The sequence below is a fragment of the Rousettus aegyptiacus genome, unplaced genomic scaffold (assembly GCF_014176215.1).
Source record: "Rousettus aegyptiacus isolate mRouAeg1 unplaced genomic scaffold, mRouAeg1.p scaffold_m13_p_1, whole genome shotgun sequence".
Lineage (NCBI taxonomy): Eukaryota > Metazoa > Chordata > Mammalia > Chiroptera > Pteropodidae > Rousettus > Rousettus aegyptiacus.
Genome location: NW_023416284.1, coordinates 145,776,794 through 145,791,221, shown reverse-complemented (window position 1 = coordinate 145,791,221; position 14,428 = coordinate 145,776,794). Strand labels below are relative to the sequence as shown.

The 14,428-nt window shown below is 37.4% G+C and overlaps 1 protein-coding gene across 4 annotated transcripts in view; it reads left to right on the top strand.

Moving 5' to 3' along the window:
* The window catches only part of METTL24 (methyltransferase like 24), an 84,893-nt gene extending 74,519 nt beyond the window's left edge, over positions 1 to 10,374 (top strand). For all 4 annotated transcript variants that reach the window (XM_036220932.1, XM_016137012.2, XM_036220927.1 and 1 more), the window contains one exon: positions 8,661 to 10,374. In XM_036220932.1, coding sequence (XP_036076825.1) covers positions 8,661 to 8,975 — 315 coding nt within the window. In that variant the 3' untranslated portion in view covers positions 8,976 to 10,374. The remainder of the gene's footprint in view (positions 1 to 8,660) is intronic.
* The last annotated feature ends 4,054 nt before the right edge of the window (positions 10,375 to 14,428 follow it).

Sequence of the window (14,428 nt, the reverse complement as noted above, 5' to 3'; positions counted from 1 at the left end):
TGCTAGAGGTGGAGAGATAGAAAAGAGGGGCCAGGTGTATGATATTACAGAGGCAGAATGGACAGGACTTGTTATCTGTTGGGATATTACACTGACTGCCTGTCAGGAGCCCTCAAAGAGAAGTTAGGTCTTACCCTGAAGGAACTTACAGCCCAAGTAAGGGAAGGGACTCAGACATGTAAGCGAACGAGTGGAAACCATGTTACATATTTCCCTAGAAGTCAATACAGGGTCTAGAAATGGAAGACATCAAGGGGACCCTGAAATACAGCACACACCCTGAGTCCTCTTACTCGTCCCTTATCGCTTCTCGTTTCTGGCTTCTATCGCTGGACTTCGCTCACTGCTAAACCTGTTATAATTTCCACACCAGACCAGTGTTATTTGTTTACTCATATTTGTTTATTTAAAAAAATAACTAAATAACCCAATGAGTTTATTTCGTGTCCTCCTAAATTAGTGCTTGTCTTTTGCATTTTGGGGCATATTTTATATAGCTTAAGTCACACTGCTGGCCCCACCATGCTCTGCAATTGACTCAGTCTCATGTCTAAAGCCTCCTATTGGACCTCAAGAATGTATCTGGCTGAAAAGACATTTTATTTGGGTATTTACTTGGTCATTTATTTGTTTATACCTCTATTCGTGTAGGAATAGTTTATATATGTCTGTTTTATGTCCCATCTCTTTCTGGAAATACTTGAGAATGCTTGCATGAATATGATTAGGCCAGAAAGATAAATTAACCAGCCGATGTAGCTTTAAGGCACAGGGTTCTGATCTAAGGTCAGAAACAGGCCCATGGTCTTCAGCTCCTTAGGAAAGTGGGGCAGGAATAAAGAGACAAAGCAGCAGCCTGGCACTGTCCTTGGTCCTGCCACTGCCTTCCTGCTGACTCTGCCCTTGGTCAGGACCCTTGCTGCCGCCTCAGTCCTGCTTAAATTGGCACTGCTTTTGATTCCTTGCTGTTGCATGTCACCGATAGTCCTGCCGACTTCTGACTCCTCGTCACCAGCTCACCCATTATCTGTCCCTGACCTGGGTTTCTGAAGTTATGTATTATATCACCTCACCCAGCCCAGAAAATTCTTGCTCAGCAGCTTCAGGTTGGGTTCTTTGGAATAGGCTGGAGAGCTGGCAAAAAAAAAAAAGTCTTTGTTTATAAATGTTTTCTTTATTGTCTTTTAAATTTATTTGCGATTGTTGCTCCCTGCTGAACTTATTTCTGTGAGATGATTACTTCATAAAACTTATTTTATTATTAGTTCAGAATTGGTTCTACATTAGCTTAGAGTGACCCTTTAATGTTTTTCATAATGTAGGGCAAAGCCTTATCTTCCTTTCCCTGGTGTTAGCAGAAATCTTGTAATGTTACATTTCTGCCAGCTGACAGTGATAATTGAGCCTGATTTAGTATATGTAAAGTCTAAGGCTCTTAAAGAGACTTTTAATCCTCTTGTTCATTTAAGATAGATTAATTTCTTCTATTTTTCTACAAAAGCTTAATCCTCTTTCTAATGTGTGCAGCTTTTAGTTTTGTAGGTGCAGATAGACGTTATCTTGCTTTAAGCAGTCAATATATAAAAGCCTGGATTGACACTACTTTAATCATCAAAAATGACTTTTCATAACTAAACTGAAAAGCAGGAAGCAGCTGTATTGATACAATTATTTTAAAATTATGATTGACTATCGACCCAGACTGTAATGGATATAGATATTGAATGTAGCTTGATTTGTTGGGGTGGTAGGTAATTGATGATAATCTAATTCTAAAAATTCACAAAATAACTAGATGAGTGATCAAATAAATAATAATTTCAAAAATATGAGCCCAATTACAGAACTCAATTTCCATACTTTTTTTTTTTTTTTTTTAGCAGTTTATCTTTTTAAAAATGTGAGATGTATCATCGAGTGCATGATTCTGGACCCAAAACCAGACAGCTGATATTGAGGCAAGCAGCTGTGTTTGCAAGTCAATTATGGCCTGAATGGGAAGTCCCTTGTTCTGTGTTAGTGTAATGATAAGCTGGATGGTTAATATTGACGTTTTATTGGTGTTACTCATGTAGCTTTGGCTCTTAGCCAGGGATTTTGATTAATATAATGGTTAATTAGCTTTATAGCTGATGATAATAGCTAGTTTTAAGCTTTAATACACATTTCTCAGGTGGAAAAGAATCTATATCCTTTTAAAGATTTAGCTTAGAACAATAGATAAAGCTTTTTTTATTAAAATGTTTTAAATAAAAAGTTATATAAAGACAATTTAACATGCAGTTAGTTAAAATTGATTTGTCTTGTTTTCTCTTTCTTTAAGTGGCATAAAGGCTTTTGTCTCATCTAGTGAATCGTTCAGACCTAAAGGCATAGCTATGTTTGGGAATGTTCTAGAGTGTCACATGGCTTTGGGGTGAGAAAATAAATGGATGTTCATGGGGCTGGTGACAGTTAGGAACCTCTTGTGGTGCATCTGCACAGAGCTCCCAGCCTTAGCACAACTTGGTTTGTCCTGTTTCTCAAGAGCAAAGACAGGAAGAGGCTATAGGTTAGTAAAATTATTAAACGTTGTAAGTTGTGTCTATCCTTTGTACCTGCTACTCTACTTCTAGGAGTATTCTTATTCTAAGCAAATAATAGAACACACTTAAACATTTAGCTACAAGTCATTGATCACATCAGTTTATAATATCCAAAAAGAACCTAAATGTCCATCAGAAGGAGGATTGGTTAAGTAAATTAAACCAAGATAAGTCATTAAAAAACAAGTTATAGATGAAAGCTTTCAAATGTTTTTTCTTAAGCAGAAAAGCTTCTTTTCGAGCAAAAATTTGTGAAGGATTCTAAATATATAAAAAGGAGAAAAGGAGAGCTGCTCCTGTTGAATCCAGTTAACTTCTGGGGCCTCACCCACATTCCCCCTCCCTTCTTAGGGACCCTCAGTCACCTGTCTCATTCTTAAGAAGGCTCCAAGAGACACTTTGAGAGAATGCTTTAGATGAAAATTTAATCGCCTGGAAGGATATTCATGGTCTGTTACATCAAAAAGCAGATTTGAAAACACAGTGTAATTTTAATTTCATAAGCAACATGTGTGTTTGAATTATGTCTGTGCATGCTGTATGTAATCGTGAGGTGTGTGTGTGTGTGTGTGTGTGTGTGTGTGTGTGTGTGTGTGTGTTTATGGCAAAGAAAAATGCTTGGCAAGAAATATTCCAGCCGTTCAAGAGTTAAATGTTTTTCAACTCTAGATTATGGGTATTTTAATTTTTTTCTTTTTGCTTATCTGTAGTTTTAACAGTTTTCACTTTTTATCTTTTAAAAATATATTAGATTTGGGGAGTGATACTGGTTTATAAAATTATATAGATTTTAACTGTACAATTCTATAATATATCATCTGTATATTGGATTATGTATTTACCACCCAAAGTCCAATATCCTCTGTTACCATATATTTGACCTTCTTTACCCGTTTCTACCTCCCTGCTCTCCTCACTTTAAATAATGACTATGTATTGTCTTTTTTTAATAAGAAAATATTTTGGTTAAATGTTTATTAATTTCTAGAAATCACAGCTTTGGGATATATAGTATTTGCCACTATACGAGTAAATTAACTTTTACAAAGATTTGCACAAACAGTATTTGGTCTCTTCTAGTTATTTACTGCTACATAATAAGTCACCCCCAAATCCTTTCAAGTCAAGGATAACTGAGAATTAAATCAAGTGCCTTTCTTAGTGTGGGGCCTGGTATGACTGCAAAAGTTGTACCTTATGAAGTTATCTCTGGGAAGGGAACGCCAAACTCCATCTCTTGATGGGAGGAGGGTCAAGTCTATATTGTAGAAAAGCTTGTGAGGTAAGAGTTAGTGGGAGGCCGCAGGAGAAACCAACCTGCTGACACCTTGGTCTTGAACTTCCAGTCTCCAGAACGTTGAGAAAATAAACTTCTGTGGTTGAAGCCACCCAGTCTGTGCCATTTGATTATAATGGCACTAGGAAACTAATACCATACCTAAGGCTTACACATATTTACTTGCCGTTGTCAGTATTTTTTTTATTGCTCATCCTTAACCCGTTGGATGTCTTTGGTTCTCTGTCAACTTGCAAGGAAAGGCAGATCTAATAGCAAATGCCATGTTTTAACAAATGCCCCTTCTTTAATAATATTCTGATGAATAGAGGCTTTATTATTTATTTTTCCTGGAGTATTGCTTATGTAGATTTATGTCTACTGTAATACTGTGGTTCATTCATGGATTGGCACATAAAGTAATATTGCTTTTAATCATTGCAGCCAATTACCTGCAAACATGGCCATGAAAAATTTTTCTTATCCTTTCTGTATATGCCACTCCTCCCCTCGAGGGCTAGAATCTATTTCACCTTCCCTGAATCTGGGCTGGCCTTGCGATTTGCTTTGACCAATATAATGCAGTGGAAGTGATGCTGGTGAGTCCCAGACCTAGGTCTTCAGAGGTGTTCCAACTACCATTTTTGTCCTCCTGAGTTCCAGCCAGCGTGTAATGAAATCGGCCTATCTTGTTGGAGAGCCCCCTCAGAGGGGAAAAGGCTCAGGTGGGGAGCTGTAGGCATGAAGATGTTGAGTACCTGAAGGAGTTCCAGAAAGAGGGAGAGGGATGTGGCTTGGGAATGGGAGGGTACCAAAGACAAACTGTACTTGCTGGGCCTTGAGGTGTGGCCGAGAAGGAACCAGGGACTGAAGCACAGAGGTTTCATGATGGTGGTTTTAATTGGCCTTGGAGACTTGTTGACCTGCCCTGGGTTTGACACTTATCAAGGTTGGAGCTGTCATTGTTGGCTGGTGACTGGCAAGATGATGTCCATAACTGCCTCAGAGAGTTGCTGGTACAGGGCATTTTTCCTTGGCATTAGCCTTGGGAATTGGCTCCCAAGCACATACTGCCTTGCCAAAGCTCCATAGCAATAGCTTCCTCAAACACTGTTGTGAGTTGCATTGTGTTCTACTCCCCTAATTCTTATGTTGAAGTCCTAACCCTTAGTATTTCAGAAAGTGACCTTAATTGAAAACAGGATCATTGCCCATGTAATTAGCTTAAATGAGGTCATACAAGATGGGCCCTCTAATCCAATATGACTGGTGTTTTAATAAAGAGGGAAAATTTAGACACAGACACACAGGGACAACACAATGCGAAGATGAAGACAGAGATCAGAGTGATGCAGAAGCCAGGGAACACCAAAGACTGCCAGCAAGCCACCAGGAGCTGGGAGAGAGGCACCAGACAGATTCTCCCTCACAGCTCTCAGAAGAAGCCCACACTGTTGGACACCTGATTTGGAGGTCTAGTCTCCAGACAGTGAGATATAATACATTTCTGTCGTCGAAGCTACACGGTTTGTGGTGCTTTGTTACAGGAGTCCCAGAAAACTAATGCAAACGTTATGACCACTTCCTCCCTTTACTCTCATTTCTGCAGTTTTGGGTGGATGAACACAGGGATAAGCTTGTGCCTGTGATGGAGAAGCTACTTAGATGGCTTCACATCTTAATCCAGTTAAAATCCTCATTTCCTCAAAAAGTTCTATGAAAGGTGACTTGTTGTGTGCTTTAGGCACAAGAAAAAGGGGACAATTTTTGATAGGAGAACCCCTCTGAAATTATACCAAGTTGGTTATTTTATCTACCTTCTTCAAGGCCCTCCCGCTTAACAGTGTGTCTTCAGTTATTTCAAAGTTTACAGAGAGTTAACATTTAGTTGTTTTTTTCCAGAAACCTGATTTAATCTAAGTATATTAGGATTGGCACTTGATTATCCCGATATGATCATTTGCATGATTTTTAGTGCCATAATTGTTGAAAGCTGATATTAGAACCTTAAAATTGGCATATTTTAGTCGGAAATGTTTAGTGCCTTATAATAACAATAATATTAAGTGCATTATGCAGTGATAATGGAAAGTACATTTGCAAAATAGTTATGTAATAGATAATTCTGAAATATAAGATATAGCAAAGGCACACCGAAGAGAAAACCATGTTTTATTCACAGCATTTTGGCTGCCTGTGCTCTCAGGCAGGCAAGAGCGTATGTGCTCCTCGGGGCCACACCACACCTGAGCTGCCCGAGTTAGACCAACCAATGCGATTCCGACTGAAGCAGATAATTTTTGTCACTGAATCAAAAGAGGTTGGGAGTGTTGTCATGTTTGAATTTACTTTCTGCTCTTCAGAATGGGTAGAATTTTGTAAATGAAAATTGGATTTCCAAAGGAAGTAAATATTTGCTGTGCCATAGCCTAATAATTGGTTATTTTCCAGTCACTATAACTTCTCATTAATAGTTTATTTAAAAAAAAATGTTTGGGAAACACTGTAAAGTATATTCTTCCATAATTTCACTATTAGAGTTTTTAGGTCAATTTTAGGCTGATTAACATTACCTTTCCCTTTACCGCTTTGATTTGTTGATCACATTCAACAAACTCACAGAAAACCATGGTAAAAAATACATCTGTAAGGAACCTAAGAAATTCTTGGCTATGTGAATTGACACAACAAATGTGACTTGGAGTTTTGGATATTTTCTGTACCAACTAGAAAACTTTGTGGTTTTGATTAAATATTTCTTTTGGAGCTTAATTGCCTCAATTCAGGGATATTCTGTTTAAAACTTCAAAGACTAAACAAAGCCAAGGAAGTGCCCAGGCAGCAGAGATGAGAAGAGAATGAATTAATTCTATCAAGTCGAATTGACAAGAATAATTTCAGCCTTGTGTATGTTCGCAGGGAACCTGCCTTTGCTCAATTCCTTTCAGAAAAGAAAGTTGTAGGTTTTTTTTTTTTTTTTTAACTTTTTCTCTTTGATTTTGGAACTGTTGAACCAATCAGCTGGTTTATAGATATTAGCCTTTTCTAAGGCCTCTTTGTATTCTTGGGGTTTTTATCAGCATCATTCTTGCCCTGATGGACCAGGAGGTGCTTGCTATCCAAGGCGAGAGAGTGAAAGCATCTCATTAGGGGCTTGGGATACTAGGCAAAGACCACTTGCTTAGAGAAATTATGTCTAAATTCTGTGTTTCTTCTCCACTGAACTCTGAAATCACACAGGGAATGTTACCTTTGCACCGAGAACCTCATGTCTCAGTCAGCTGTGCCTCAGAAACTTACTGAACAGACATGCGCCAAGAGAGAGGAGAGGCTGGGGCAGGGTTGGTCTTGGCCCTTATTCATCCTTCTAAACAGGCACATTTATTTCACTTTCTTAGGCAGGATATTGGTGACTATAGTCAGCAGCTTCTTGAAGAGCTGTTTAGGGTTGTGCTGTCACCTCTTGAGACAATAGCCTTTGTTCTATTGCAATGATTCTCTCCATCTTCATTATTCTGGTCTGAACACGGTCAGGCTTCCTCTCTGTGGTCTAATTATCCCCTTCCATTCCCCATCCATTTCTTGGCACCAAAATGTCATTCTTACCACATCCTTGTCTGCTGATAGGGCTGTTTTCCTGAGATTATATATGTAGAAAGTAATTCTTTAAGCTGGAAAGTGCTCTGTGAATGTAAGTTGGTGATGTTGATAATGGTACTTCTACTTATTGGCCCTTATTCACTCTCCAATAACACATTATTTTTCAAACCAAAAGCCTTTTAGGGACTCCAAGTTACTGTTATTCCTCTAGTGATTTGGGAAAGTCAGCATCGTGTAATGGTTAAGAACATGGGCCATATAGACAGACTCTGTTCAGATTTCACCACTGCCTCCCCAGCTGTGTGACTGGGCATAGGTTACTCTGAGTCTGGTTTCCTAAACTCTAAATGGGGACACTAAGAGAATCGTGCTTGAAGAATTGTTGAGAGCAGTAAATGGATATTGCAAGATGAAGCACTTAGCATAGTGCCAGGTACATATAAGCCCTCAGTAAGTAATTAGCTTTCATTGCCTTCTGGGGGTATTTGGAGTTCTATTATTTTAAAAGATTTTGTGCAAAGCCAGTAAAAAGGAGCTGATTCCCATAACTTAATTAATTGCAAAATCTCTCCCATCCTACTCTTCTTCCTATATTCCATCTCAACTGGAATGTGAACTTGTATTCATAAAATAAATAGAATGCTGTTCTGGTATGTACCTTTTAAAGAAATCATGAAATTATTATTTTTTACAACTCTAATATTCTAACCTGAAAACTGAGTCTAACCGGCAAACTCTTCCCTTGCCTTCCAGTCCTGATGAAATTAGAGGGAGGTAAGGTTTGTGAGGGGGACCCTGCAGGCAGTGGCCCCTCTGTCAGTCCCTCTCTGCAGGCCACCATTCTGCAGGACATGGCTGGGCTCCTCTGAGCAGCATATAGGTTTCTGGGGAGAGGCCATGAGCATGGAGCTTTACGACACACATGCTCTAGCATCTCCTTTCGGGCATCCATTCCCATTGGGCAGAAAGTAAGAGTGTCCATTATGATTTCCGACTGGTATTTCATTATATGTATATTAATGTTTGGTGTGGAGTGAGGTTAGAAATTCATAAGTGGCCATTTGAAAAAGACTTCTAAATCTAAAATTTGAAAAATTCTTTCTTCAGAGGTAGTTACACAGTGATGTTCCTAATATCAAGATGGCTTGTTTAACCATGTTTATTGAATCTGCTAATCTCATTTCAACATTTTGTTACAGATTGATATTCTCAAAGCAGATCTGGAAAGTGCAGAATGGAAAGTTTTGGAAAACCTTATTCTGGAAGATGTCCTGGAACAGATCGGACAGCTCATTTTCGAGATCCATCTCCACTGGCCCGGGTTCGAGGTCAGTGGCAGTGACAGCAGTGTTGTGCGGTTCTGGTACAGCCTCCTCAAAGAGTTAGAACTGAAGGACTTCAGGCTTTTTCACAGTTACAAAGATTTATCTAAACCTCAGCTATTCCTGAAGAAAGACATTTTTAATGCAAGTAGCTGTTATACTCTGAGTTGGGTAAACACGAGATGGAAATAGAACGCAGGATTTCATCAAAGACTTGAGAACTATTTGCAGGTTGAAGTGTAACCACAATTCTAATTGTTAGTTTACTTATCCAGTCTCCCACTAGCCTGTTACCTGCTTGAGACAGAGATTGTTATTGCCTTTGTAATGCCTGTAGCCTGGCACCTGCATATAGTAAGGGTACAGTTTGCACTGGTTGAAAAGATGGACATAGGAGTGCCACAGAAGTCAACCTCCGTCTGCACAGACCCAGGCTCTTTGCCTATTTGCCTCTGACAGAGTGGGGATGCTTGTCCTCCTTCACTTAACTTAAGATAATACCCCACTTACCTCCGTTTTTCCTAAAATTCATTATGTATCTATAATCCATGAATTCACCAACAGGAAAAGGAAATTAGACAAATTTTCCATTTTTACTGGGTCGATGAAATTCTTATGCTTGAAGCCTACTGTTTAAAAAAGGACCTTTCTTTTGACTTGAACTCACCTCTTTTATGGTTTTTCTTTTTCACCTGATCAATAACATTCTTTACATTTGTAGATTCCAGTCATGTCTTCTCAGTCTTTGCTGAGGCCATGCTGTGGTTTTATGAGATCCACTGATTCTAGTATCTGGGGACTCAGACATACTTAAATTCTGTCACTGTTTAAAGACTAGACTATCAAGAACTGCAACTCAGCATTCTTTTCAAACACAGCCTTAAATTTCCTTCTTTTCCTATGAAACTAAGCACAAAGCAGAATTTGGGTGTCTTGACTGTTGCCTCTTCTGACTTGAAACCTGATTCTCAACTATAGACTCACCTATGTTGCAAATCTTTTTTTTTTTTAATGCCTTCTCTCAAAGATTGAGCTTTTCTTTACTGCCAGTTGGCATTTGTTATAAGCCTGTAGCCTGGGATGGTTACGCAGTGTTACAGCAGTACCAATCTTTTTTATTTTTCAAAAAATAAAGCAGAAAATACAGGTTCTCAAAAGTTTAAATGATCACTTTCATTTCTCTTTGTAGGGTTAGACATTTAATCCTACAAATGATTTTTAAAAATTCTATTTCAAATAAATTAAATAGTATAAAATAAACCAAATTATTCCTTTATTATAAATTAAATATATTTCCTGATGCTTTTTAAATCCTGAAAGAGCAGGAAAACATACATTTATGTTTGTTCAAAAAAACTGAGGAGGGAATAGAATACTGACTACTACTAAACTTTATACATTTTCCTGTTTTTTTTTTTTTTTTTTAATCTACTACCCTAGACATTCTCTGGGTTGGGGTTTTGTTTCTTGTAACAGTTTGAAAATACCATTAGTCAAGTGGGAAACCAAAACATATTAGAGTTAGTTGATCTTACTAACTTCAAAAGAAACAAGACTTTCTGAATTATTAGTGATGATTTTTTAAAACATAAATGAATAGGTGTGCTTTGAAATTGCAGTTTGTTTGCTTTATTGTCCATAGGCATTTCAAAAGTGCAAAGGGTCCATAAAAAATCTGAAGTTACACTGTTGGTTTGCATGACGTAGCCTCTGAAACAGGGTAATTTTCATCAAGTTCCTGTTTGGGTTATATCACAGATTTTTTCCTTTTATTTTTTAATAAACATTTTATACAATGAAGTATATACAATACACCTTTTTATCCACTAAACCTTTAAACCTTCTTATACATTAAAGTATGAAATGTACTGATCTTAAGTGTCCAGTATAATCAGGTTTTAGATATGTATATCATGCATATCAAGATTTTTAATTCATGGTATTAAAGATTTATGGCATTACTGAAAGCCCCCTTTGTACCGGGCAAGTTACCATTTATTCCAGATTGGTGGTACAGAACATTGACTTTTCACACTATATATATTTGAAGCAAGAATGAGTGTACTGTTAAGGAAAAAAGACAAACTCAAAATAAATCACAACACACCCACCCACACCCACCTACTAGGCAGCCTGTTCAATAGTTATTTGTACTTATTTTATGCTTATTTCTAAGACTGTCCTTCATTTCCTTTATGGAGAGTTTCAAATTTATGATGAATTTTCTGACTGTTGCTATGGTTTTCCTGCCTCTAGAATTTATTATCCTTATTGTGTTGGCCAGCGTTTCTTAATCTCAGCACTACTGCCGTTTTGGGCTGGATTATTCTTTGCTGGGGGAGAGAGGGTTGTTCTGTGCATTGTAGGGCGTTTAGCAGCATTCCTGGCCCTTCCCACCAGGAGCATCTTCCCCGATTTCCACTCAGTTGTGACAACCAGATTTGTCTTCAGACAGTGCCATACGTCCCCTAGGGGGCAGAATCACCCACTGTGGAGAACTCTTGTCATAGGCCATGAGAAGGGTCTACGTTACCACAGCACTGGTGTTTGGGGAGATCTTGCTGGTGAAGAACAGGTAAAACAACAATCATGGTTACCAAAATCACCACAAAGGAAACACAAATGAAATACAAACAAAATGAAGAACTGCTATTTATTGAGAGATTACTATGTGCCCAGCACTGTGTAATCATTATTCCTAATCTTCCCAGCTATGCTGCGAGGAAGTGTAATTTTCATGATTAAATATATGGGTAAAGAAACTCTGAGAGGTTAATAAATAGTTCATTCAGATCATTCGACTAGTAGACAACGGGGCAAGAATCAACATTTCGGTCTGTCAGATCGTAGGGCCCATGCTGGTCCCTCCACAATGCTGCTTCGATAGCCTCTAACAAATGTAAGATGTCCAAAGGACATACTTTTGCTTTCCTTGTAGTAAAAGGGAAAAATACTACAAATATACTAAGACCAAATCTTTGAGTTGGGATCATTTTTGTAGCATGCATGTTTAATTTAAACAATCTACTTAATTAAAATATGCCTGCCAAATGGAGGCTTACTAAAAAAAATATTGGGACACAACAGCTTGTTTGTCAATGTAGTCAAGTTGCCAGAAAAGCTCTTGCGAGGCCTTGGAAGTGACTGAAAAAATATGGGGACCCAATAACTTCTCTGTCAATATATTCAGGTTGCCAGAAAAGCTCTTGCAAGGCCTTGGAAGTGATTCTTGGTCTTGGCTCATCCCAATACTCGGCACTTTCCTCCTGGGTTTTAGAAAGGGCAGAGTCACTTGGGAATGCAGCATGAGTTTCCTTTGTTTTAAACTAGTTTTTGACCTTAGATAAACAAGCTCAGATGTGAATATCTGTAACAAACATCTCTTAATTAACTGTTAACAGAGGAATGCTCATAAATAAAACTGAAAATACAAATTTAATAATGGTCTTACCAAATGATAAAAAAAAACTTCATTTTTTAAGTGAAAAACTTGAGGATGTGAGATTCAGAGGTCACCTTTTATCACAAACATTATGTCATAGTTAGAGATTCGAGTCAAAGGAAATCTATTTCTTAAGAGTGATTGTATTTAATATGGTTATAATAAGTTATCATATAAATATTTTTAACTATTTGACATGTTCAAATGAAGAGAGCGAGGGAGAAGTAAACAAACTTTCGTTAGTGTTGAATAAAGGTCCATTAATATTTACATCAGGGTGGAACAAAAGTAAATTCATGAATTTACAGTGTTCAGTCCAAATCAGCTATTTGTGTAAGCATTTCTGCCTTGGCCGTAAGAGTTTAGCATGTAGTAAATATAGTGCAAGATTTGCATTTCCTGAGTATTACATGTTTGGATTTTGTAAAGCTTGGATTTTTACAGGAAGCCAGCCTCGTCATCGTATTTTGCCAGATTGAAAATGAAGGCTTCGTTTAAACAGATTATACTTGACAATACAACAGTACCTCCAAGCTCAATTAATATAATTGTTCTCTTTCTTTGGAGATACCTTTATGTTTTCCTTTTAAGCAATAATATCATTCTTTTGTACTAGCCAATTGCTGATTCTTTGTGAATTCAGTACCTTTAACCTTATGCTAAAATGTCTTTCTTTTTTCTTACATTGAAAGAGGTATTTGAACTTTACTTATCACGTAAAGTCATCTCCCAAATTTAGTATATTCTTAAACTGCCTAAATTTAGAAATTATTGAAATTCTTTAAATGTTATTGTATTTCTGTCCTTAAGAAAAATAAATCAGATAAGCTTAATGTCACAGTTTAGAATGCTATAGAAAAATGATAGTTCTCAATACTCATTAAAATGAATGCTTGTAAAACTAGCAGCTTCATATTCTTGTATAAAATATTTTACATTTTTCTTAGTGATCGGTTTTGTGCAGTAAGATTGTCTAAAACAATAAGGGATTTTTTTTTTTCTCGTCAAGTTTGAAATCTAATCTAGACTGTTTCAATAGAGTAGCTCAGTATACATAGGACAGATAGATATGCAATCAATATGTACCAGTGAACTATCAGGTTGGTAAATGGCTGTGGTCCTGAGTTGTTCTCCTCCACTGTAGTCCCTCCCACAGTATCCTCAGACCTCCTTAAGATCAAGCAACTAATTCACAGCACACTAGGCAACTTCCAGGACCCTGCCCTAGCGCAGTGGTTAGCTTCTATTCTAACTGCTCTCCTGTGTTACTGGTTGTTGGATATTTTGCTGTCACCTCTGGGTGGGTACATGTAATGACCAGAGGTCCAAGTGGGGTCTATAAAAGTAATGAAACCACAATTATAGTTTGTCAATAAAAACAAACTATTAATTATCTGTACAAGACAATATTTTTTTCTTAAAGATTGATGTTAGATCTAATATCGTTTTCTCAGGGGACCCCTCATTTAAAGGCCCTCAGCTATGTGTCCCTGAGATGTTCTCCAGTTTCCCTAACTTTACACACGTAAGCCCTAGTCGTCTGCTAGGTAAAAGGTGCTCAGTAAATATTTGTCGAATATGAATAAAGAAAGCTATTTCACATAGGACTTTTCAGTGAAATTAATTCATCAGCATTTGTTATTGAAGTTTTTTTTTCTGGCATTGAAAATACTTTTGGAATTTAGATGTACCACTGTCTCTCATTTTGGTTAATTTAAATTTAGACATAATTTATCCTTTTGTTGACATGGTTGTTTATTGACATGGTTGTTTATGCTAATCTGGAAATCTTTCTTGACCTTGGGGACTTGAGAACTATATAACTGCATCGAATAAATAACTGAAGGCTCAATTTTGACTAGAAGTTATCCTAGGATATCAAACGTCAATATTCGCTTCTCATTCCTCATTGTCCTTTCTTTGTACCAATTCTCAGAAAACAAACTTTTTAGAGTCAGTGTATAAAACCACAATTCGCAGTAGCATGGAGTACATTTTTAAGTTTATGAGGGAAGGAAGGTATGATGATATGAGGGTAGTTCTGCTAAGGATAGGGTATGGTATTTCGACAAAAATTATTAAAACAGATGTTCAAAGAGTAAAAGCAAGATGAGAAAAGATATTGTGTTCTCCAAACAATTTGACTAAAGTATGACCAAGAAACATCCATGTGAACAGTTATGAGGTGATAGGTCCTAACTCT